The 27530-nt window shown below is 45.3% G+C and overlaps 2 protein-coding genes across 2 annotated transcripts in view; both read right to left on the bottom strand.

Annotated features, from left to right (window-relative positions):
- LOC109900144 (phospholipid-transporting ATPase IB) overlaps window positions 1-27530 on the bottom strand; it is a 98801-nt gene that overhangs the window by 35294 nt on the left and 35977 nt on the right. Inside the window, exons 22-24 of the mRNA XM_031835023.1 lie at window positions 23129-23579; window positions 11027-11213; window positions 53-236 (exon numbers count right to left, since the gene is read on the bottom strand). Coding sequence (XP_031690883.1) covers window positions 53-236; window positions 11027-11213; window positions 23129-23579 — 822 coding nt within the window. The remainder of the gene's footprint in view (window positions 1-52; window positions 237-11026; window positions 11214-23128; window positions 23580-27530) is intronic.
- LOC116376352 (uncharacterized) lies at window positions 14766-19059 on the bottom strand. Its single transcript, XM_031836332.1, has 2 exons — window positions 15664-19059; window positions 14766-15515 (listed from the first exon to the last, which is right to left on the bottom strand). The coding sequence occupies exons 1-2, from the start codon at window positions 18881-18883 to the stop codon at window positions 15415-15417; spliced, it is 3321 nt and encodes a 1106-aa protein (XP_031692192.1). The 5' UTR covers window positions 18884-19059; the 3' UTR covers window positions 14766-15414.

Genomic DNA, 27530 nt, shown 5'->3' with positions numbered 1-27530 from the left:
CCCGCTCCCTTTCCCCCCCTCTTCCGTTCTCTACTTAGTGTGTGTGTGTTACCTGTGCGATGGAGTAGTCCGAGGAGTTGGTTGCCTGCATGCCCTCGTTGCCACTGATGCCAACTCCTACATGGGCAGTCTGGATCATGCCCACGTCATTGGCCCCATCTCCTATGGCCAGAGTGATGGCCTTCACATGCTTCTTCACCATGTCCACTATCTCAGACTTCTGGAGGGGAGACACCCTGGAGAGAGAGAGCGAGACCAGTTCGAAAAAAGTTACAACAACATCAACGACCAAAAGTAAAAGATGTCTGGAGACTGGAAAAAACAGACAGGGTAAGATACAACCAGCCATGTTTTATTGAGATAAACTTGGATTTTTCGGCAAGGACATATACAGGATACTACCCTCCACAACATAACCTTCACTCCAAATCAAAACTCCAAACCTACAATGTGATTTTGGAAAACATTTCCTGGAAGGATTCCATTCCTAGGATTCCTCCTATTACTAAGATTCTTATTTCCAAGCTATACAGCAAATGCTCTGACAAACAAACAGGTTGACTAAGAAAATAAATACAGAACCGTACTTATATCAACGAATTGGCGAGGGCACTAGAGCAGTCTGCAGCACCGGGCCTTACCCTACAAGAATCTGAAGTCAAATGTCTACTGTTTGCTGATGATCTGGTGCTTCTGTCCCCAACCAACGATGGCCTACAGCAGCACCTACAGCTGAAGTTGGAAGTTTACATAAACTACTTTTAATGACTCCAACCTAAGTGTATCAATGACCATATTAGAGACACATATTTCCCTCAGATTACACAGACCCACAAAGGATTTGTAAACAAACCCAATTTTGATAAACTCACAAATCTACTGGGTGAAATACCGCAGTGTGACGTCACAGCAGTAATATTTGTAACCTGTTGCCACGAGAAAAGGGCAACCACTGAAGGACAAACACCCCTTGTAAACTCTCTTATGTTTATTTATTTTCACTTTTGTACTTTAACTATTTGTACGTATGACATTTGAAATGACTTTATTCTTTTGGAACTTTTGTGAGTGTTATGTTTAATGTACATTTTTATTGTTTATTTCACTTTTGTTCATTGACAAATCAAGTGAAGTAGATCATGTGTAAACAGCAAGAGAGCAAGAGATCTAGTCTCTGAGACCAGGCTGACTGTTGAGTCACTCTGTCACGCACACAGACCGACAGACACACCTCAGAGAGCAGAGGCGCAGCTCGTCTATCAACATCGACTTCTCCAGCCAAATCTCTCTGAGGGTTTCCCCTCGGAAATTGTGTGTGTGTGTGAGAATGCTAAGTGGACCACCCAGCTCTGCAACTTCAGCTTGACCGGGCCACGGTCTTGCTTAGAACACACAGGGCATCTTTATGACTCATTGGCTTCCCCCTGGCCTGCAGTGTGTGTGTGTGTGTGTGTGTGAGAGATAGAGAGGTTACATGCTGGTGTAGAGATTTGCTCCATACCCACCCAGGCCAGCTCCATCTTATCCCAGAAAGACTGTTCCTTGTTGGGGCTTTAAATCACTGTGGGTCCTGGTCTGACTACAGGCCTACAAAACGGACATACAGATAGTAACAGGAGCCATGTCTTCCACAGGCATACTGTCTGTTATACACGCACACACACAAACAGTCTGTTTGAGTTTATTTGATTTGTACAGGGACAGTGTACATTAATCAACGTTTCAGTAAAAGTGCAGATTTTAGCCAGCCAGCTAATTTTCAACCGCAGTCCCTGGGCAGGTTATTAAAAACAATGACAATATAGACAATAGCAACATAGGACAAGCAAGACATAGCATACAGACAGAGCAACATAGGACAAAAAAGCAGCAAGACAAAATTCATAAAAGCAACAAAGTGTTTCCACACCTCACAAGCTACAGACAACAGGGAAAGCAGCAACACACAGCTAGGGACCATGTTCACAAGTCTGATTGACCTTTAGCCATGTCTTCAAGCCTTTTCTGAAAGTGTGATATGTGGTGCAGTTATGTGTGTCTGATGGCAGTGTATTCCAGACATGGGAAGCTCTCACAGAGAACGCGGATTTACTAAAGGTGCTTTTCCTTAAGGGAACTATACAGTCACCTCTCATGGCAGACCTTGTGGATCTGCTGCCATATGTTTGGGTTTCCTGTTTAACAAAAATACTGAGTGGAGGAGGAATACAAGACATGCATCGGTGTATTGCACAAGATTTTCCCAACTCAGGAGCTCATGCTTTCTGAGGATGTAACAGTGATGATGGCTATTGGGCTTCCTATCAAGCACTTTGAGAGCCTGTTTGTAGACAGACTGAATAGGTCTTAATGTTGTACAGCACGCTTAGTCAAGCAGTATGTTAAGTGGGAGAGTATCATAGATTTGAAGTACAGTTTTGCTACTTCTGTAGTCAAACAATTACACATAAATCGGAAATTAGATAGGTTGAATTTGAGAAGGCGGATCATTAATGTACAGGCTGAACAGGAGGGGCCCCAGTATTGACCCTTGGGGCACACCCACATCATAGCTAAGAGTGGGCAACAGCTCATTGCTCACTCTGACACACTGAGTTCTGCCTTCAAGGTATGATTTCATCCATCTCAAGTCATCAGGGGAAAAGTTGAACTTGGACAATTTTGTGATGAGAATCTCATGGTTAACAGTATCAAAAGCCTTCCTTAGATCCAGAAACACAGCCCTAACAATGCCCCCTTTGTCCATCTTGGACTTCACATTTTCCAGAAGAAAGCAGTTGGCCGTTTCTGTGGAGTGTTTCGCTCTGAAGCCAAACTGCATGCAGTGTCATGTGAAGGGGCTGTTGTTGAGGTGGGCAATCAGTTGTTCTGCTACACACTTTTCAACAACCTTCAACACCACAGGTAGTATACTAATGGGCCTGTAGTTACTCACGTCAGCAGGGTCGCCTGATTTAAAGATGGCCGTTATTATGGCCGACTTCCATACCCTTGGAAACACCCCGAGACCAATAGATGTGTTGGTGATCTTAGTAATGGGGCCAATGATTGACTCTTTGTAGTTTTTAAGAAAGGTAGAGTCCAGCCCAAACACATCTTTGGCTTTAGAGTTCTTTAGTGAGCTAAACACCTTGTTCACCTTTGACTCAGAAACCTCCCTTATGATGAAGACAGGTTGAGTGTCATTCACTAGCACTGAACCCAATAAACCAGTGGAGGGAGTCTGTGTCAGTACCCTGACAGAGTCAATAAAGTAGGAATTGAAGGCTATTGCTATTTCGACTGCATCCTGTGTTAGATTGTTATTCACCATGATTTCTAGACTTTTTGCAGTGTTACTATGGTCATTCCCTGTTAACTTTTTTAGATTCTCCCAGATCAGTTTAGAATTTCCCTTTGCTTCACCAATTATGTTAATAAAAAAGTTTGCCTTGGCCTGTCTGATTTCTTTCATCACCTTATTTCTCAACATGGTAAACCTATGTCTGTCATGCTCTAATTTGGATCTTAGGGATATTTTTAGAGCATAATCTCATTCTTTCATCAGTTTCCAGATTTCTCCATTTAGCCAAGGAAGAGTGCTCTTTTGGCCAGGTTTGGATTTGATTTTCTTTAGGAAACCATTTATTGTCGTCTGGATTGTGGATAGAAAAACCTGACTATCAGCTTCTACATTTGTATAGGACAAGAGACCATTCCAGTTAATTCCCTTAATTACATTTTCAAAATAACTTAATTCACTCTTAGGTATTCTTCATTGATCTGGCTCTCTAACAGTAGAGAGGTTAAACCTGTTCTTGGAAAGCTTTCTGGCTATGAGTGTCAGATTATGATCAGACAGCCCAGTAACCATACTGAATGATTTAGTCACTCTCTCTGGTTTATTACTGAACACCAGGTCAATCTGTGTTTTAGAACAACAAGTCACCCTGGTTGGCCCTTTAACTAGCTGCGTTAGGTCAAATGTATTAGTTATCCATTTGAGGGTTTTCTTACAAGACTTGTCTTCATAATTAATGTTAAAATCTCCCATTAAGATGACCTCTTTCCCAAAGTCACATTCCCTAAGCATGTTATTAAACTGATTAAAAACGCACTTCTGGTGGAAGGTGGCCTGTAAATTCCAATAAGGGTAAAAGACATTTGGGGAGACAGTGTAACGTTTCACGCTGTTTCACACTGTTTCCCCTGGGCTCCTCATCTCATTGTCTGTGTGGAGACAGAACCGGTTTAAGAGACAGACAGGGTTACAGGTTAAGAAGGTGAGTACCTCAATCAGCTATCATAATGACTGAACAGCTACATCAATCAATTAGTGGGAAGCGGTTCCCCTAAACCAGGCTTTCCCAAACTCGGTCCTGGACTCCCCCTGGGTGCACATTTAGAAAACCTCCCCTAAACCAGGCTTTCCCAAACTCGGTCCTGGACTCCCCCTGGGTGCACGTTTTGGTTTTTGCCCTAGCACTACACAGCTGTTTCAAATAATCAAAGCTTGATGATGAGTTGGTTACTTGAGTCAGCTGTGTAGTGCTAGGGGAAAAAAAACTAAACTTGCACCCAGGTGGGGCCCCAGGACCAAGTTTGGGAAAACCTCCCCTAAACCACTGATACAGGGGCCAAGATACTTCTATCCACATAATGGTTCAGGTTAGGAGCTGGAGAAGTCAAATCTAATCCTAGATCTTTGGTTAAGGCAAACTTTTACCTTGGGAACAGGCTCTAAATGGAAGCACTTTTGGTTATTTTAAGCCCGGCAGTGATTCATGGTTTCCTGCTACCTGATGGAAACCACTAAACAAAAAGCTCATGGAGTTTGTGTGTGAAGTCTTACTGTTGCTCTGCCAACTCTTCCTGCATCTCCTTTCATTTGTTCTTTCTGTCTTCAACTCAACTTCAACCCACGTGTCTTTTTAGCTCTCGCTTTCCATTTCCAATAATTATCATCTTTATGCGTTTTGGAATTGATGTTGTTGTTAGTTCTCGCTCTCAATTCAAAGGGGATTTATTAGCATGGTCTCTTTCAATTAAGATGGGTTTTATTAGCATGGGAAACATGTTTACATTGCCAAAGCAAGTGAAATAATAAACAATAAACAAGGAATGTCAACAAAAGCATTTGAAAATCTACAGTAAACATTGCACTCATACAGGTTTCAAAGGGATTAAAACGTTTCAAATGTTATATTATCAGCCGTGTGTTTTAACAATATGCAAATAGTTGTAGTAGGAATAATAGGGGAAGATGAGGAAACAGATAAATATGGGAGGTATTTACAATGTTTTGTTCCACTGGTTGCCCGTTTCTCATGGTAATGGGCCACAAACCTGGCTGCTGCGATTGCACATCGCGGTATTTCACCATAAGATATGGGAGTTTGTCAATGTTTGATTTGTTTTCAAATTCCTTGTGGGTCTGTGTGATCTGTGGGAAATATGTCGCTCTCTCTCTCTGTCTCTCTCAATTAAATTTAAGGGCATATTTGGCATGGGAAACATATGTTAACATTGCCAAATCAAGTGAAGTAGATAAACAAATGTGAAATAAACATAAAAAATGTAACAGTAAACATTACACCCACAAAAGGTCCAAAAAGAATAAAGAAATTTCAAATATCATATTATGTGCAAATAGTTAAAGTACAGAAGTGAAAATAAATAAATATAAATATGGGTTGTATTTACAATGGTGTTTGTTCTTCACTGGTTGCCCTTTTCTTGTGGCAACAGATCACAAATCTTGCTGCTGTGATGGCACGCTGTGGTATTTCACCCAACAGATATGGGAGTTTATCAAAATTGGGTTTGTTTTCATTGTGGGTCTGTGTGATCTGAGGGAAATATGTGTCTCTAATATGGTCATACAGGAGGTTAGGAAGTGCAGCTCAGTTTCCACCTCATTTTGTGGGCGGTGTGCACATAGACCTGGCTCTCAAGAGAAGACAGGCGTTCTATGACAATAGTAAGGCTATGCTCAATAGCAAGGCTATGCTCACCAAGTATGTACATTGTCAAAGCTTTCCTTAAGTTTGGGTCAGTCACAGTGGTCAGGTATTCTGCCACTGTGTACTCTCTGTTTAGGGCCAAACAGCATTCTATTTTGCTCAGTTTTTTGTTAATTCTTTCCAATATGTCAAGTAATTATCTTTTTGTTTCCTCATGATTTGGTTGGGTCTAATTGTGTTGCTGTTCTGGGGCTCTGTGGGGTCTGTTTGTGAACAGAGCAATGGGTTTTATAACTGATTCAAGTATTTTTTTGCCATATCCTAATTGGTATGTTACATCCTTTAGATGGCATAGAAGGCCCTTCTTGCCTTGTCTCTCAAGATTGTTCACAGCTTTGTGGAAGTTACCTGTTGCGCTGATGTTTAGACCGAGGTATGTATAGTTTTGTGTGTGGTCTAGGGAAACGGTGTCTAGATGGAATCAGGAAGTCCTGGTGACTGGACCTTTTTTGGAGCACCATTATTTTTGTCTCACTGTCGGGGCCCAGGTCTGACAGAATCTGTGCAGAAGATCTGAGTGCTGCTGTAGGCCCTCCTAAGTTGAGGACAGAAGCACCAGATCATCAGCAAACAGTAGACATTTGACTTGAGATTCTAGTAGGGTGAGGCCAGGTGCTGCAGACTGCTCTACTGCCCTCACCAATTTGTTGATATATATGTTGAAGAGGGTGGGGCTTAAGCTGCATTCCTGTCTCACCCCATGGGCCTGTGGAAAGAAATGTGTTTTTTCCCCAATTATAATGTCGTATGTTTTTCCCCAAACACTACTTTCCATCCATCTGTATAGCAGACCATTATGCCAAATTGAGTCAAAATCTTTTTTGAAATCAACAAAGTATAAAAAGACTGCCTTTGTTTTGGTTTGTTTGTTTGTCAAGTAGGGTGTACAGGGTGAATACGAGGTCTGTCATATGGTATTTAGGTAAAAAGCCATTTTGACATTTGCTCAGTACATTGTTTTCATTGAGGAAATGTAAGAGTCTGCTGTTAATGATAATGCAGAGGATTTTCCCAAGGTTGCTGTTGACGCATATCCCACGGTAGGTATTGGGGTCAAATTTGTCGCCAATTTTGTGGATTGGGGTGATCAGTCCTTGGTTCCAAATATTGAGGAAGATGCCAGAGCTGAGGATGATGTTAAATAGTTTAATAACTCTCCATGTTGTTTGTTTAATGTTTTCCAATTTTCCCAGAAGTGGTTAGAGTCTATAGATTCTATTACATTGAGCCGATTTCTGACAGGCTGTTCCTTCTTTTTCAGTAGTGTATTTCTGTATTGTTTCAGTGATTCACCATAGTGAAGGCGTAGACTCAGGTTTTCTGCGTCTCTATGTTTTTGGTTGAATAGGTTTCTCAATTTCCTTTAGGTTTTTGCATTCTTCATCAAACAATGTCGTCATTGTTGTTCATTTTCTTCAGTTTTCTGTTTGACATTTTTAGTTGTTTTTTTAAAAACAAATTCTTATTTTCAATGACGGCCTAGGAACAGTGGGTTAACTGCCTGTTCAGGGGCAGAACGACAGATTTGTACCTTGTCAGCTCGGGGGTTTGAACTTGCAACCTTCCGGTTACTAGTCCAACGCTTTAACCACTACGCTTTAATAGGGAAGCTGAGAGGTTAAATATACGGTTTAGGTTTTCTACTGCCAGGTTTACACCTTCACTATTACAATGTAACGTTTTGTCCATCTAAAAGGGATTGCATTTGTTGTTGCCAAATTGGTTTTTGTTAGGTTTTCACACTACTTTAATTCCATCTATAGCATTTCTTTATATTATTCAGTTTTATTGGCTTCGATGCCTCATGATTGAGTATTGCTCTGTTCAAGTAGAAAGTAGACTGATTTTGCTGTGATCTGATAGGGGTGTCAGTGGGCTGACTGAACGCTCTTAGAGACTCTGGGTTGAGGTCAGTGATAAAGTAGTCTACAGTACTACTGCCAAGAGATGAGCTATAGGTCTACCTACCGTAGGAGTCCCCTCGAAGCCTACCATTGACTATGTACATCCCCAGCGTCCGACAGAGCTGCAGGAGTTGTGACCAGTTTTTGTTGGTAATGTTGTCGTAATTGTGCCTAGGGGGGCATATAGGGGAGGGAGTGCTGTCACCTCCAGGCAGGTGTTTGTCCCCCAGTGTGCTGAGGGTGTCAGGTTCTTGTCTGGTTCTGGCATGTAGGTCGCCACAGACTAGTACATGTCCCTGGGCCTGGAAATGATTCATTTTCCCCTTCAGGATGGAGAAGCTGTCTTCATTAAAGTGTGTGGGGGGGTATAGGTAGCACACAGATATAAGTCTCTCTCTTCTCTCTAACTGATAACCCAGCAGAGATGATACAACAGCCATAACATACACACAAACAGCAGGAGAGGATCACAGCCACCTCTACCATGAGAGGGCCGGGGGGGAGCAGGAAGAAAAGAGGAACAAAAAGAGGGGGAGGGAGGATTGGAGCTATTTTGTAAGGCCTTGGAGACCCCAGTCCGGATATAGCTTTTATGCTAGGGAGAGTCAATTACTTCCCTCCTCACACACACACACACACAAACTGTCACAGCTGTTTGACGTGGAAACATGACTAAAAAAGGGAATGTAAATATTCTAGGAGACTTTGAGAGTACATTGTATGAATGAAGGGACAGATGGAGGCAGTATATATATATATATATAATAAAATCTTGGCATGGATATATATATATATATATATATATATATATATATATATATATATATATATATATATATATATATATATATATACATACATACATACATACATACATACATACATACATACATACATACATACATACATACATACATATATATATATATATATATATATACATACATACATACATACATACATACATATATATATACACACACACACATACATACATACACTGATACATACACACACACATACATACACACTTGAAGTCGGACGTCTGCATACACCTTAGCCAAAAACATTTAGAACTCAGTTTCACAATTTCTGACATTAAACCTAGTAAAAATTCCCTGTCTTAAGTCAGTTAGCCAATTTATTGTAAGAATGTGAAATGTCAGAATAATAGTAGAGAGGATGATTTATTTCAGCATTAATTTCATTCTTCACATTCCCAGTGGGTCAGAAGTTTACATACACTCAATTAGTATTTGGTAGCATTGCCTTTAAATTGTTTAACTTGGGTCAAATGTTTTGGGTAGCCTTCCACAAGCTTCCCACAATAAGTTGGGTTAATTTTGGCCCATTCCTCCTGACAGAGCTGGTGTAACTGAGTCAGGTTTGTAGGCTTCCTTACTCGCACACGCTTTTTCAGTTCTGCCCACAAATTTTCTATAGGATTGAGGTCAGGGCGTTGTGATGGCCACTCCAATACCTTGACTTTGTTGTCCTTAAGCCATTTTGCCACAACTTTGGAAGTATGCTTGGGGTCATCGTCCATTTGGAAGACCCATTTGCAACCAAGCTTTAACTTCCTGATTGAGGTCTTGAGATGCTGCTTCAATATATCCACATAATTTTCCTACCTCATGATGCCATCTATTTTGTGAAGTGCACCAGTCCCTCCTGCAGCAAAGCACCCCACAACATGATGCTTCCAACCCCGTGCTTCACGTTTGGGATGGTGTTCTTCGGCTTGCAAGCCTCCCCCTTTTTGTTCCAAACATAACGATGGTCATTATGGCCAAACAGTTCTATTTTTGTTTCATCAGACCAGAGGACATTTCTCCAAAAAGTACGATCTTTGTCCCCATGTGCAGTTGCAAACCGTAGTCTGGCTTTGTAATGGTGGTTTTGGAGCAGTGACGTCTTCCTTGCTGAGCAGCCTTTCAGGATATGTCGATATAGGACTTGTTTTACTGTGGATATAGATACTTTTGTACCCGTTTCCTCCAGCATCTTCACAAGGTCCTTTGCTGCTGTTCTGGGATTCATTTGCACTTTTTGCACAAAAGTATGTTCATCTCTAGGAGACAGAACGCGTCTCCTTCCTGAGCGGTATGACGGCTGCGTGGTCTCATGGTGTTTATACTTGCATACTATTGATTGTACAGATGAACGTGGTACCTTCAGGTGTTTGGAAATTGCTCTCAAGGATGAACCAGACTTGTGGAGGTCTACAATTGTTTTTCTGAGGTCTTGACTGATTTCTTTTGATTTTTCCATGATGTCAAGGAAAGAGGCACTGAGTTTGAAGGTAGGACTTGAAATACATCCGCAGGTACACCTCCAATTCACTCAAATGATGTTAATTAGCATATCAGAAGCTTCTAAAGCCATGACATCATTTCTGGAATTTTCCAAGCTGTTTAAAGGCACAGTCAAATTAGTGTATGTAAACTTCTGACCCACTGGAATTGTGATAAGGTGAATTATAAGTGAAATAATCTGTCTGTTAACAAATGTTGGAAAAATTACTTGTGTCATTGCCAAAGTAGATGTCCTAACCGAGTTGCCAAAACTATAGTTTGTTAACAAGACATTTGTCGAGTGGTTGAAGAACGAGTTCATGGACTCCAACCTAAACGTACGTAAACTTCCCACTTCAACTGTGTGTGTGTGTGTGTGGTGGGATAATAGCAGTAAGTGAGTCATGACTTTGACATTTCCATGTGGTGCGGTGTATTCCATTAACCACTGTGATCCATGCCAAGATTTTATGATCTACAGTCATTTACTAACACTATTAAAAAACAACCAGATCCTTTAGTCAGCACCAAGCCCAAAACACACCAAGCCCAAAACAAACCCCCCCCCCCCCAAGCCCAACCCCCCCCCCCCCCCCCCCCCCACCCCAAGCCCAACCCCCCCCCCCCCCCCCCCCCCCAAGCACAAAACACACCCCCCCAAGCCCAAAACACCCCCCCCCAAGCCCAAAACACACCCCCCAAGCCCAAAACACACCCCCCAAAGCCCAAAACACACCCCCCCAAGCCCAACGCTCTCCTTTCTCCCAGTGTGTGTGTCCTACATGAAGCAGATGCAGAATAGGATGTGTGTGCGAGTGTCTCTTACCTGCAGCAGATGACGGCCTTGCAGGACAGGGCGAGGTCTAGGAAGGCTTGGCGGAGCTCGAAGGACAGGGCGTATTTCAGGGTCTGTCCATCGATGATCAGAGCCAACTCATTCTCCTTCCCCAGAGAGTCACCCAGAGACATACAGTGAGCTGTCAGGGTGGCACGTGTTGCCTGGAGAGGGCAAGAGAAAGAGGGGATTCAACACACACACACAGTATATATTCTTCATCTACAAGTTAAGCAGAAATGGAGATGCAAAAGTATACAATCGAAAATAAACACACACACTTCTTACACGTACATGAACAGGCTGGAGAGAGTGAGACAGTAGTGTGGACAAAGAGGAGAGAGTGAGACAGAGGGACAAAGAGAGAGTGAGACAGTAGAGGGACAAAGAGGAGAGAGAGAGACAGTAGAGCGACAAAGAGGAGAGAGAGACAATAGAGGGACAAAGAGGAGAGAGTGAGACAGTAGAGGGACAAAGAGGAGAGAGTGAGACAGTAGAGGGACAAATAGGAGAGAGTGAGACAGTAGAGGGACAGAGGAGAGAGTGAGACAGTAGAGGGACAGAGGAGAGAGTGAGACAATAGAGGGACAAAAAGGAGAGAGTGAGACAGTAGAGGGACAAAGAGGAGAGAGTGAGACAATAGAGGGACAAAGAGAGAGTGAGACAGTAGAGGGACAGAGGAGAGAGTGAGACAGTAGAGGGACAGAGGAGAGAGTGAGACAATAGAGGGACAGAGGAGAGAGTGAGACAATAGAGGGACAAAGAGAGAGTGAGACAATAGAGGGACAAAGAGAGAGTGAGACAATAGAGGGACAAAAAGGAGAGAGTGAGACAGAAGAGGGACAAAGAGGAGAGAGTGAGACAATAGAGGGACAAAGAGAGAGTGAGACAGTAGAGGGACAAAGAGAGAGTGAGACAGTAGAGGGACAAAGATAGCCCAACATTGTGAAAGGAAAGGATTGAGTGAGGCAGGGAGAAGGAGATATCCATATCTTAATAATGAGGTTGCTGCTCGGGGCAATATGAACCTCTATACATAAGTAGCAACACAATCTGTGAAACACACTGATACCCAGGCACAAATCACACACACAGTTCATGCGTGCAGCCCTGGTTGTGTTTATTGGGCTGTAGTTTGGGGCAGTTTTGAAGGAGTTGTTGATAATAAAGGAACAGACTAATAGAGAAAACAAACATCCCACTGCCTCTAATGAGAACCATGTGGCCAGGCAGACACACACCACCACACAGCCCACACACACTTACAGGAGAACACACACACGATACATACTTAATCCATACACACACTTGAGTAATACAAGACTTAATCCACACACAAACACTTTTGCAGAACATGTATACACTGTACATTCAAACTGTAAACAGACACTTTCACAATGTTCAGGATATAACGTCAGATAGACGTAGACTGTCAAATTCACAATCCCAGGCACAAAGACATTGATCGTCCTAAAAATGTCTAAATTCCATTCTTTTACTTTTTAGATTCATGTGTTATTGTTGTGTATTGTTAGATACTGTGGCACTGTAGGAGCACAAGCATTTCACTACACCCATAATAACATCTGATTTGAATACAGACTGGATGGATTCAATGAACCAACAGAGAAGACAGGATTATTTCCAGTCAGATGACCCCAGCTCATCCCTGTGATCTGAACTGATTTGACCCCTCTGTCAACTGACCAGAGTGTGGGAGAAACTACACACTAATCACACACACACACACACACACACACTCCCTTTCTTTCACCCAGACCAACATTCTTTTTGCCCCCCGCTTCCCTCCAAAATGTATACACGCACACGCAAGCACACGCACGCGCACACACACACACACGCACACGCACACACTCCAAATCTGATCCAGCAACGTGCTGTCGCTCCTCTCTCTTGAAAAATCTCCTCTCTTGTTCTCTCAGTCTTGGACTTTGTGTTTCTCTTCTAGTCCAGAATTCCTGTTTGCATTTACCTTCTCCCAAACAAGGGCAGAGCAAAACAAAGAGAATGAAAGGATATTACCGGTTGTCAGAGTTCTGCAAATCAAAGTCCCTGTGTGTGTGACTGTGTGAGAACGTGAGCGTGTGTTTGTGTTTAGGGACACAGTCAGATAAAGTCCCATCCATCTGCCCCAGCGCAACCTCAATAAAAAAATGAAGAACCTTGTGCCTGTTGTCAGGATTACTTCATCTAACACCCACACTGTTATCATGAGGTAGTTTGTTGTAGAGGGGACGTCACACTGTTATTATGAGGTAGTTTGGTGTAGAGGGGACGTCACACTGTTATTATGAGGTAGTTTGGTGTAGAGGGGGTCGTCACACTGTTATTATGAGGTAGTTTGGTGTAGAGGGGACGTCACACTGTTATTATGAGGTAGTTTGGTGTAGAGGGGGTCGTCACACTGTTATTATGAGGTAGTTGGGTGTAGAGGGGACGTCACACTGTTATTATGAGGTAGTTTGGTGTAGAGGGGGTCGTCACACTGTTATTATGAGGTAGTTTGGTGTAGAGGGGACGTCACACTGTTATTATGAGGTAGTTTGTGTAGAGGGGCCATCACAGTGTTATCATGAGGTAGTTTGGTGTAGAGGGGGTCGTCACACTGTTATTATGAGGTAGTTTGGTGTAGAGGGGGTCGTCACACTGTTATTATGAGGTAGTTTGGTGTAGAGGGGGTCGTCACACTGTTATTATGAGGTAGTTTGGTGTAGAGGGGGTCGTCACACTGTTATTATGAGGTAGTTTGGTGTAGAGGGGACGTCACACTGTTATTATGAGGTAGTTTGTGTAGAGGGGCCATCACAGTGTTATCATGAGGTAGTTTGGTGTAGAGGGGGTCGTCACACTGTTATTATGAGGTAGTTTGGTGTAGAGGGGGTCGTCACACTGTTATTATGAGGTAGTTTGGTGTAGAGGGGGTCGTCACACTGTTATTATGAGGTAGTTTGGTGTAGAGGGGGTCGTCACACTGTTATTATGAGGTAGTTTGGTGTAGAGGGTCGTCACACTGTTATTATGAGGTAGTTTGGTGTAGAGGGGGTCGTCACACTGTTATTATGAGGTAGTTTGGTGTAGAGGGGGTCGTCACACTGTTATTATGAGGTAGTTTGGTGTAGAGGGGACGTCACACTGTTATTATGAGGTAGTTTGTGTAGAGGGGCCATCACAGTGTTATCATGAGGTAGTTTGGTGTAGAGGGGGTCGTCACACTGTTATTATGAGGTAGTTTGGTGTAGAGGGGGTCGTCACACTGTTATTATGAGGTAGTTTGGTGTAGAGGGGGTCGTCACACTGTTATTATGAGGTAGTTTGGTGTAGAGGGGGTCGTCACACTGTTATTATGAGTGTCACGAACCGGCTCAACGCCCGTAACAAAGGGAGACAACGTGGAGATAAGGAGTAACAAAATATATATTTATTAACTAAAGCAACTAAGGAAAATATACAATGGTGTGTGTAATCAGTAATCAGTAGTGTAAGTGAGTGTTTTACATGCGTGAATGTGATAATGCAGGGTGTTGAAAGGTGCCAAAGAAAACAAACAAACAAACATGCCACCAAGAACCACAACACAATTTACAAAGGTCTCTGCATGGAGAGAGTCTCCTCCATGAATGGGGAAGTGGTGTATTTATCCTGGGAGACACCGGGCCCAGGTGTTTCCCATAAAGCTGACGACCCTCCCAACTCCGCCCACCAGCATCCTAATAAGGAAATAACAGAGAGAGAATACAGCAGACAGAGTGGGAGGGTCGTCACATTCCCCCCCATAAAACCGGGGACCAACAAGGACCCCGGAACAAAATACCAGCCTAAGTTCCAAATTGACACAGCTTCTGCGCCACAAATTGACGAGGGGTTATGTGTTCACACCTCCACCTGCACCAACCAACCTCCTCCCCAGACCTCAGCAACCTTTGTGCATAGGAAGCAATATTTAAGAGGAAAGAAGAACACACGACCAGGAGGGAACAGACCAAAAGGTGTAATAAAGGCAGAGATTTCACGTGCCCTACTCGTCAGTGGCACCTGCCAATAGCCTTTTAACAGGTCAAATTTGCTCACAAACCTAGCTGCACCGACTTGATCAACACAGTCCTCCATCCGAGGAAGAGGAAATGAATCTGGCTTTGTGACACCGTTTACCTTACGGTAGTCCGTACAAAAACGGTTTGTTCCATCCGGTTTACTGACCAAGATACAGGGAGAAGCCCAACTGGAGAAAGAAGGCTCTGCTATCTTACTCTCCAGCATGTACTTGACCTCAGCATCCAGACAACGTAGTTTCTCTGAAGAAACTCTATAGAACCGCTGACGAATGGGGTCAGCACCTCCAATGTCAATATCATGTTCTATTAAGTTTGTACGTGTAGGTGTATCAGAAAACAAACCTGGAAATCTCTGAATAAGACCAACCATCTCTTTCCGCCCATCAACAGGTAGGTGAGTGAGAAGACTGTCTAAAATATCCAGTGTTTCTGAATTTTTCAATCTACCCTGCAATATACAATCGTCAGGACCAGGAACATCTTCCTCCTCATGCACAGAACTAGCAGGACAAGAACACAAGGAAACAACGGTATCAGCCAAAAGAACAGGTTTACCGTCCTCTGTAGAATCCCACTGTTCAGTCTCAGAGGAACGTGCATAATAAGGTTTTAACAGATTTACATGGCACAGCTGGTGTGCTTTCCTCCGTTCTGGAGTGGCAACTAGATAATTTTGCTCAGTGTACTGGCGCACCACTGTATATGGACCTTGAAACTTGGCTTGAAAAGGAGAACCAACAATTGGCAGCAGAGCAAGAACCTGGTCACCTGGAATAAAGTGACGAGGCTCAGTTCGGCGATCAAATATGCCCTTCATCCTCTCCTGTGAAGATGATAACTTCTCTTTAGCCATTTCACCAGCGGCGTACAGTCGTCGCCGGAAATCACACACATATGATAATAGGGACTGAGGAGGCTCGGGAGACTTCCAGTCATCCTGGAGAACAGATAAAAGTCCACGCACCCTATGTCCAAACACAAGGTCATTTGGACTGAAACCTGTGCTCTCCTGTGAAACTTCCCTAGCGGCTAACAGTAACCAAGGCAACCCCTCCTCCCAATCCTTATCTATCTCAGTACAATAAGCTCTCAACAAAGACTTAAGTGTTTGATGGAAACGTTCCAGTGCTCCTTGACTTTGCGCGTGATAGGCGCTAGACAAATTGTGTTTAATATGGAGCTGTTGAAGAACCTGACTAAACAGATTAGAGGTAAAATTAGATCCTTGATCACTCTGAATGACCTTAGGGATTCCAAACAATGAGAGAAACTGAGTCAAAGCTTTTAACACCGATTTAGTCGTGATAGATCGGAGAGGATAGGCAGCAGGAAACCTAGTGGTCTGACACATCACAGTGAACAGGTAACTGCTACCCTTTTTAGAACGAGGCAGAGGGCCCACACAGTCAATAATCAGATACTCAAAAGGTTGGCTGAGTACAGGAATAGGAAACAATGGTACTGGTTTAATAGCTTGATTAGGCTTACCAGTTAATTGACAGGTGTGACAAGTTTTGATAAAATCAGAAACATCCCTCTTTAATCTAGGCCAAAAGAAATGTCTTAATATGCGATTGTAGGTTTTCCTCACCCCCATATGTCCAGCAACATCGCTGTGAGAAGTTTCCAACACCAACTCACGAAGCTTAACTGGTACAACAACCTGACTAATTGCCTCCCCCAGAAAACAACTATCATGAGACAACCACTTTCTCATCAGGACATCCTCTTGGAGAAAATAGCCATGGGCGACATCTCCCATTTGTTCTACAGGCACAATTTGATCACGCAACTCTTCCAATGTGGGGTCATCCCGTTGCGCATTGATTAGATCTGACCGGGTTACAGATAACGGTATAACAGGGAAAACAGTGACATACTTTGTATTATTATCATTAGTCGGCGCAGTAACCAGTTCGCCACGGCTCATAGAACGTGTCACTGCACACGCAGAGAACACCTCTGGGAAACTCTGTACATTCTCATCAGGAATCCCAACAAATGACGGCTTAGTGGAAACCACGAGAGATGGAAACACGACTGGCCATACACGCTCACCAGCCAAGTTATTCCCAAGGATAACGTCGATACCCTCAATAGGCAACGAAGGACGCACCCCCACAACAACTTCACCCTTCACCAGCCCACAATCCAACATCAGTTTATGCAATGGAACTGACAGAGTGTTCAAACCTATTCCCCTAATTAGAACACTATTCCCCGAATCAGTCTCAGCAGAAAAGGGTAACACAGACTCCAACACAAATGATTCAGAGGCACCTGTGTCTCTCAGGATCTTCACTGGCACTAGGTCTTTACTTCCTAACATAGACACAAAACCTTCCGTAATGAAAGGTAAATAGTCTGGATCAATATGGACTTTCACATTCTCCTGGGCTTGAGAAAATGAGTCATGAGTGAACTGATGTGGAACAGGTGCAGCTAACGCGGTAGGCTTAGATTTAGCATAAGCACCCTTTGACCTGAGAAGTGGACATTCGTTTTTCCAATGACCTGAACCTTGACAGTAGTGACACTCCTGCCCAAAGTCAGCTTTACCATGGGAGTCAGGCTCAACCCTAGTTGAATAGAACTCTGCCCGTGAACCAAAGTGTCTCGGTGAGCGAAGCCCAAATCTATCCGAACGCCCCCACTCTTTCCGAATACGGGGCTCTACAAAGGCACTTTTGTGAGTCAACACATACTCGTCCGCCAAAACCGCAGCTTCAGCAACATTCTTTACTTTCTGTTCGTTAATATACGTGGCAATACGATCAGGAATTGTGTCCTTAAATTGCTCTAACATAATCAGATCACACAGCCCTTGGAAAGTCACAACTGCAGATGCGGAACACCAGCGATTAAACTGTAAAGATAACTGTCGCGCAAACTCAACATGAGTCTGCTTATCATCCCTTTTTAAAGTTCTAAATCGTTGGCGGTAAGCCTCAGGGACCAGTTCATAAATCTGTAACACAGCTGTTTTAACTTTATCATAACTGGTACTGTCTAGTGCACTAAGAGCTGAATATGCTTCCTGTGCTTTACCAGTCAGCACACACTGCAACATTAAAGTGCGGTCAGAATCAGGCCAACTCCTAGCGTCAGCAACCCGCTCAAACAACGAAAAGAATGTCTCGGGGTCCTTTTCATTAAACTGAGGCAATAACCGTAAGTTCCCAACAATATCAAATGTCTCTGGGGCACGACCAAAAGCAGAACTACCCCTAGGTAAATCTGGGTCACCTTCCCAAAACAAACTCTCCCCTGAGATCTTTCCTTCCCTAACCAACTCTATACGTTCTTGTTGCAACTTGATTTTAGCACGCTCCATATCTTGTTTAAATGCCAATTCCTTTTCATATTTTACACGATCATGCTCTAGCTTCTCACAATCATGCTGCCGATCATGCTCTAGCTTCTCACGATCATGCTGCCGATCATGCTCTCTCTTCTCACGATCATGCTCCAGCTGTAACAAAAGCAGTTCTTTCTGCTGTTCAAAAAGAAGGCTACTAGGGCTAACCGATGGAATGGCCATTGTAACGTTATGGGGAGATGGCAAATCCTCAGCAGAGGCTGGCCCAGTGGTAACTTCAAGAATACCACTCTCCATCAGATTGGCCTTCAATATCAACCTAATAGAATTCTTTAGACGTTTATCACTAATCTCAACCTTGTAGTGTTCCGCGACCTTCAACAGCTGTTCTTTAGTACCTAAATCTAACAATTCCTCTGATGGAGAGCAAATGAACTTATCTACATAAGACGCCATAATCACAAAAAAAATATAATAATTCTCGCTCTTCCCTTCTGCTGAGCACACCAGACCACAACCAGAGAATTGACAATCACCCTGAGCACCACAGAAGAGAGATGAGATATGGAGCTTCCCCAAAACCTACAATAACTCAACCCTAGTCTTCGTGCAGATTTGCGGTGGGAATTTACGCACTGTAGCCCGCTGGCAAGGAAAAACTCCCCAGCATGCTGGCAAATTCCACCAAGCCACGGATGTGCCCCCGAGACAACTGCTCAGTCCACAGACACCACACAAAAATAACAAACATTAACCATGCCCAACATATTCCAAAAAATGAAACACGTCGCTAAACCTATCAGGGGAAAAAGGCTATAGCTCCGGGTAGCAAGTTGCACTACCCTACACAAATCTCCTACCGAGGTACACAGCCGATTTACTCACCACCTCAGACTGACTTCCCAACAGAAAGTAGAACAAAATTTCAGGCTAGGCAGGGCCTGGAAACTAACCATTCTCTCTCCAACGCAACACACAAACCAAACAACAAAGACAACCAATACTGGGCCTATCAAACTCAATATGCAAACCAAACACGTACCTCCATGGTCTCCCAAACCAATAGTTCAAAGATCCCGGATGAGCCCCCACTTGTCACGAACCGGCTCAACGCCCGTAACAAAGGGAGACAACGTGGAGATAAGGAGTAACAAAATATATATTTATTAACTAAAGCAACTAAGGAAAATATACAATGGTGTGTGTAATCAGTAATCAGTAGTGTAAGTGAGTGTTTTACATGCGTGAATGTGATAATGCAGGGTGTTGAAAGGTGCCAAAGAAAACAAACAAACAAACATGCCACCAAGAACCACAACACAATTTACAAAGGTCTCTGCATGGAGAGAGTCTCCTCCATGAATGGGGAAGTGGTGTATTTATCCTGGGAGACACCGGGCCCAGGTGTTTCCCATAAAGCTGACGACCCTCCCAACTCCGCCCACCAGCATCCTAATAAGGAAATAACAGAGAGAGAATACAGCAGACAGAGTGGGAGGGTCGTCACATGAGGTAGTTTGGTGTAGAGGGGGTCGTCACACTGTTATTATGAGGTAGTTTGGTGTAGAGGGGGTCGTCACACTGTTATTATGAGGTAGTTTGGTGTAGAGGGGGTCGTCACACTGTTATTATGAGGTAGTTTGGTGTAGAGGGGACGTCACACTGTTATTATGAGGTAGTTTGGTGTAGAGGGGACGTCACACTGTTATTATGAGGTAGTTTGGTGTAGAGGGGACGTCACACTGTTATCATGAGGTAGTTTGGTGTAGAGGGGCCGTCACACTGTTATTATGAGGTAGTTTGGTGTAGAGGGGCCGTCACACTGTTATTATGAGGTAGTTTGGTGTAGAGGGGGTCGTCACACTGTTATTATGAGGTAGTTTGGTGTAGAGGGGACGTCACACTGTTATTATGAGGTAGTTTGGTGTAGAGGGGACGTCACACTGTTATTATGAGGTAGTTTGGTGTAGAGGGGACGTCACACTGTTATCATGAGGTAGTTTGCTGTAGAGGGGGTCGTCACACTGTTATTATGAGGTAGTTTGGTGTAGAGGGGACGTCACACTGTTATTATGAGGTAGTTTGGTGTAGAGGGGACGTCACACTGTTATTATGAGGTAGTTTGGTGTAGAGGGGGTCGTCACACTGTTATTATGAGGTAGTTTGGTGTAGAGGGGACGTCACACTGTTATTATGAGGTAGTTTGGTGTAGAGGGGCCGTCACACTGTTATTATGAGGTAGTTTGGTGTAGAGGGGCCGTCACACTGTTATTATGAGGTAGTTTGGTGTAGAGGGGCCGTCACACTGTTATTATGAGGTAGTTTGGTGTAGAGGGGCCGTCACACTGTTATTATGAGGTAGTTTGGTGTAGAGGGGACGTCACACTGTTATTATGAGGTAGTTTGGTGTAGAGGGGACGTCACACTGTTATTATGAGGTAGTTTGGTGTAGAGGGGGTCGTCACACTGTTATTATGAGGTAGTTTGGTGTAGAGGGGACGTCACACTGTTATTATGAGGTAGTTTGGTGTAGAGGGGGTCGTCACACTGTTATTATGAGGTAGTTTGGTGTAGAGGGGGTCGTCACACTGTTATTATGAGGTAGGCCGACACAAAATCATGAGATATTACAGCCTACCTACATCATCACAATTACACTCCCCAAGCAATAACCAACACACTGTGCTTCTCTCTCACACACACACACACACCTCAATGAGTCCAACTGGAAGCAAACAGTGTAATGGCCTAACGCGTTGGTGCTAATAACCCACAGCTACTTGTCACAGCAGAGAGACAAGCACACACACTAGCTAACAGATCGGAAACTAATATATTAACTGATTAAAAATCATTGTCAAACAGTCATTAGTAAACTGTAAATCATCATACATCATTGCTTTATGTAACTTTTAACACCCCGTATCTTTCTTAATGTAAAACTAACCATTTGGATCGTCCTACTAGTTAAGAGATACTGTAGACTGTAAAATGACTGGCATCTCTGACGTCACTGCATGAATTCCTCTCATACAAATAACTCCCTATGTTTGGGGGCAATCAAGTACTGTACATTTTTCCATGTCACCGGATGACAGATCTCTCAGTAAAGGCATTTTCAGTTCCAAACAAAATGTTATTTTTCATATGCATCTGCGCTGGGAACAGGCTTGAACACAGATTCACACACACGCTGTAAAACCTTTCTCTCAGGCTCTTGTGTGAAATCTTCTCAGGTTTATATTTAGAGCTGGGCAGAAAGGTTCAGATGGTGTGACATATCACAGATCACCTTCTCTCAGCGCGCGCACACACAAGAGAATGAGGGAGTTGGGTACGGTAGTGAGGCAGTGAGGTGAGAGTAGAATGAGTAAGAGGGAGGTTGAGAGGTTGGAGAGGGGGGTATGTGAGGTGGAACGGGGTATGTGAGGGAGAGGGGGTATTGGTTAGTATGTTGGAGGGTGGTATGGTTAGTATGTGTGAGGGGGGTATGGTTAGTATGTGGGAGGGGGGTATGGTTAGTATGTGGGAGGGGGGTATGGTTAGTATGTGGGAGAGGGGTATGGTTAGTATGTGGGAGAGGGGTATGGTTAGTATGTGGGAGAGGGGTATGGTTAGTTTGTGGGAGAGGGGTATGGTTAGTTTGTGGGGGAGGGGTATGTGAGGGAGAGGGGGTGGTGTGAGGGAGAGGGGGTGGTGTGAGGGAGAAGGGGGTATGTGAGGGAGAAGGGGGTATGTGAGGGAGAGGGGGTATGGTTAGTATGTGGGAGAGGGGTATGGTTAGTTTGTGGGAGAGGGGTATATGAGGCGGAGGGGGTATGTGAGGGAGAGGGGGTGGTGTGAGGGAGAGGGGGGTATGGTTAGTATGTGGGAGAGGGGTATGGTTAGTTTGTGGGAGAGGGGTATATGAGGCGGAGGGGGTATGTGAGGGAGGGGGTATGGTTAGTATGTGGAAGGGGGGTATGTGAGGGAGAGGGGGGGGTGTGAGGCAGAGGGGGGTATGTGAGGGAGAGGGGGGGTGTGAGGCAGAGGGGGGGGTGTGAGGGGTACCTCTACCCCTCTCTCCGGTACCTCTACCCCTCTCTCCGGTACCTCTACCCCTCTCTCCGGTACCTCTACCCCTCTCTCCGGTACCTCTACCCCTCTCTCCAGTACCTCTACCCCTCTCTCCAGTACCTCTACCCCTCTCTCCAGTACCTCTACCCCTCTCTCCAGTACCCATCCCTCTTTCTCTCTCTTAATCTATTTCACTTTGTCTCTCCCTTTTACCTCCAGATGTTTATCTCACAAATAAAACACACACACACCTCTTCCTGTGTACAGAGGGGTTGCTGACAGATGTATAGATAGCAGCGTGAAGGAGACATGGAAAGGGGAAGAAAAGAGGGGAGGGAGGGAGACATCCGCCTGACTACCAACCACAAGATCAACAGAGATGAGCCTCACCTCCGAAAAACTAAGGAAACAAACTGAAAGAAAGCGGGGGAAGGAGAAGAAGGTCACGCCTAGGAATTATATTTTTATTATACATATATATTTGCTCCTGTTCTCCCTAACTCTAACAAACACAAACCCACCCGCCTACAGATGTTACACACACACACACACAGTGGTGGCTCTAACCTGAACCTCAATCAGTTATTTTAAGTGTGATGTGAGAGAAGTCTGTCTGCTTTCATCTGTGATGACCCGTCCTCTCACCACACCTCTCCGGACCCGTCCTCTCACCACACCTCTCCGGACCCGTCCTCTCACCACACCTCTCCGGACCCGTCCTCTCACCACACCTCTCCGGACCCGTCCTCTCACCACACCTCTCCGGACCCGTCCTCTCACCACACCTCTCCGGACCCGTCTTCTCACCACACCTCTCCGGACCCGTCCTCTCACCACACCTCTCCGGACCCTTCCTCTCACCACACCTCTCCGGACCCGTCCTCTCACCACACCTCTCCGGACCCGTCCTCCTCACCACACCTCTCCGGACCCGTCCTCTCACCACACCTCTCCGGACCCGTCCTCTCACCACACCTCTCCGGACCCGTCCTCTGGACCTGTCCTCTGGACCTGTCCTCTCACCATACCTCTCTGGACCTGTCCTCTCACCACACCTCTCTGGACCTGTCCTCTCACCACACCTCTCTGGACCTGTCTTCTCAACACACCTCTCTGGACCCGTCTACTCAACACACCTCTCTGGACCTGTCCTCTGGACCTGTCCTCTCACCACACCTCTCTGTACCTGTCCTCTCACCACACCTCTCTGTACCTGTCCTCTCACCACACCTCTCTGTACCTGTCCTCTCACCACACCTCTCTGGACCCGTCCTCTGGACGTGTCCTCTCACCATACCTCTCTGGACCTGTCCTCTCACCACACCTCTCTGGACCTGTCCTCTCACCACACCTCTCTGGACCTGTCTTCTCAACACACCTCTCTGGACCTGTCTTCTCAACACACCTCTCTGGACCTGTCTTCTCAACACACCTCTCTGGACCCGTCTACTCAACACACCTCTCTGGACCTGTCCTCTGGACCTGTCGTCTCACCACACCTCTCTGTACCTGTCCTCTCACCACACCTCTCTGTACCTGTCCTCTCACCACACCTCTCTGTACCCGTCCTCTCACCACACCTCTCTGTACCTGTCCTCTCACCACACCTCTCTGGACCTGTCTTCTCAACACACCTCTCTGGACCTGTCTTCTCAACACACCTCTCTGGACCCGTCTACTCAACACACCTCTCTGGACCTGTCCTCTGGACCTGTCCTCTCACCACACCTCTCTGTACCTGTCCTCTCACCACACCTCTCTGTACCTGTCCTCTCACCACACCTCTCTGGACCTGTCCTCTCACCACACCTCTCTGGACCTGTCCTCTGGACCTGTCCTCTCACCATACCTCTCTGGACCGGTCCTCTCACCACACCTCTCTGGACCGGTCCTCTCACCACACCTCTCTGGACCCGTCCTCTCACCACACCTCTCTGGACCCGTCCTCTCACCACACCTCTCTGGACCCGTCCTCTCACCACACCTCTCTGGACCCGTCCTCTGGACCTGTCCTCTCACCACACCTCTCTGGACCTGTCCTCTCACCACACCTCTCTGGACCCGTCCTCTGGACCTGTCCTCTCACCACACCTCTCTGGACCTGTCCTCTCACCACACCTCTCTGGACCCGTCCTCTGGACCTGTCCTCTCACCACACCTCTCTGGACCCGTCCTCTCACCACACCTCTCTGGACCCGTCCTCTCACCACACCTCTCTGGACCCGTCCTCTGGACCTGTCCTCTCACCACACCTCTCTGGACCTGTCCTCTCACCACACCTCTCTGGACCCGTCCTCTGGACCTGTCCTCTCACCACACCTCTCTGGACCTGTCCTCTCACCACACCTCTCTGGACCCGTCCTCTGGACCTGTCCTCTCACCACACCTCTCTGGACCTGTCCTCTCACCACACCTTTCTGGACCGGTCCTCTCACCACACCTCTCTGGACCGGTCCTCTCACCACACCTCTCTGGACCGGTCCTCTCACCACACCTCTGGACCTGTCCTCTCACCACACCTCTCTGGACCTGTCCTCTCACCACACCTCTCTGGACCTGTCCTCTCACACACACCTCTCTGGACCTGTCCTCTCACCACACCTCTCTGGACCTGTCCTCTCACCACACCTCTCTGGACCTGTCCTCTCACCACACCTCTCTGGACCTGTCCTCTGGACACTCAGTCCCACTCAACACACAACAGAACAAGGTAAGGGCCCAATCATCCTTCACATTAAGCTACAAGAATGCATATTTTAATTAGTATATACTAAGTCAAAAAAACAATATTTACAGTTGGAGGGATGAAATAAAGCCAACTGTATTGGTTGAATTTCAGGGTGACAGGAATGTTACGTTGGAGTGGTCCCTTAACGTCAGTTACGGTTTTAATTGAATAGACTCAGTCTGACTAATTACAGTGCTACTGAATGGTCTCATTGTCAAGAAAAGCATTGTACTGTAAACCGGTCTCTCTTTCCCTCTCATTCTCTTATGGAAGTGTGTACTTTTCCCTAGCCACACTCTACCCACACACACTCTACCTACACACACTACCTACTCTCTCTACCTACACACTCTCTCTCTACCTACCTATACACTCTCTCTACCTACCTACACACTCTCTCTCTACCCACACACACTCTCTCTCTACCCACACACACTCTCTCTCTACCCACACACACACTCTCTCTCTACCCCACACACACTCTCTCTCTACCCACACACACACTCACACTCTACCCACACACACTCTACCTACACACACTCTACCTACACACACTACCTACTCTCTACTACACACTCTCTACCTACTACACACTCTCTCTCTACCTACCTACACACTCTCTCTCTACCTACCTACACACTCTCTCTCTACCTACCTACACACTCTCTCTCTACCCACACACTCTCTCTCTACCCACACACACTCTCTCTCTACCCACACACACACTCTCTCTCTACCCACACACACACTCTCTCTCTACCCACACACACTCTACCTACACACACTACCTACTCTCTCTACCTACACACTCTCTCTACCTACCTACACACTCTCTCTCTACCTACCTACACACTCTCTCTCTAACCCACACACACTCTCTCTCTACCCACACACACTCTCTCTCTACCCACACACACACTCTCTCTCTACCCACACACACACCTCTCTCTACCCACACACACACTCACACTCTACCCACACACACTCTACCCACACACACTCTACCCACACACACTCTACCTACACACACTCTACCTACACACACTCTACCTACACACACTCTACCTACACACACTCTACCTACACACACTCTACCTACACACACTACCTACACACACTCTACCTACACACACTACCTACTCTACCTACCTACTCTACCTACCTACACACTCTCTCTCTACCCACACACACTCTACCTACACACACTACCTACTCTCTCTACCTACAACACTCTCTCTCTACCTACACACTCTCTCTCTACCTAACACTACCTACACACACTCTCTACCTACCTACACACTACCTACCTACACACACACACACACAGACAATGGAGTGTAGAGGCCAAAAACCAGTCTGCTATCTGCAGACTGTCTAACAGACAAATTACTCCACTAAAGCAAGCAGACTGTGCCGCAGTGGTGGAAAAAATACCCAATTGTCATACTTTAAAGTAGAGATCCCTTATTAGAACATGAGGCAAGTAAAAGTGAAAGTCACGCAGTAAAATAGGGCGACAGGTAGCCTCGTGGTTAGAGACCGGTAGCCTCGTGGTTAGAGACCGTAGCCTCGTGGTTAGAGGCCGGTAGCCTCGTGGTTAGAGGGCCGGTAGCCTCGTGGTTAGAGGCCGGTAGCCTCGTGGTTAGAGGCCGGTAGCCTCGTGGTTAGTTAGACCGGTAGCCTCGTGGTTAGAGACCGTAGCCCTCGTGGTTAGAGACCGGTAGCCTCGTGGTTAGAGACCGGTAGCCTAGTGGTTAGAGACAGGTAGCCTCGTGGTTAGAGACAGGTAGCCTCGTGGTTAGAGACAGGTAGCCTAGTGGTTAGAGACAGCTAGCGTTGGACTAGTAACTGAATGGTTGCAAGATCGAATCCCCGAGCTGACAAGGTAAAAATCTGTTGTTCTGCCCCTGTTCTACCTACGGTTCCTAGGCTGTAATTGAAAATAATTATTTGTTCTTAACTGACCTGCCTAGTTCAAAGGTCAAATGTAAAAAAAATATGACTTGCATAAAAGTCTAAAAGCATTTGGTTTTAAATATACTTAAGTATCAAAAGTAAAAGTATAAATCATTTCAAATTGCTTTTAATTTTGCAAACCAGAGGGCACCATTTTCTAGTTTTTTTTGTTTATGGAGAGCCAGGGGCACACTCCAACTCTCAGACATCATTTACAAACAAAGCATGTGTTTACTGAGTCTGCCAGAACAGAGGCAGTAGGGATGACCAGGGATGTTCTCCTGATAAGTGTGTGAATTAGACCATTTTCCTGTCCTGTTACGTATTCAAAATATACTTTTGGGTGTCAGGGAAAATGTATGG

Source organism: Oncorhynchus kisutch, linkage group LG11, assembly GCF_002021735.2.
Source record: "Oncorhynchus kisutch isolate 150728-3 linkage group LG11, Okis_V2, whole genome shotgun sequence".
Classification (NCBI taxonomy): Eukaryota; Metazoa; Chordata; class Actinopteri; order Salmoniformes; family Salmonidae; genus Oncorhynchus; species Oncorhynchus kisutch.
The sequence above is the reverse complement of the archived record's forward strand: the minus strand, read 5'-3'. Positions and strand labels throughout refer to the sequence as shown.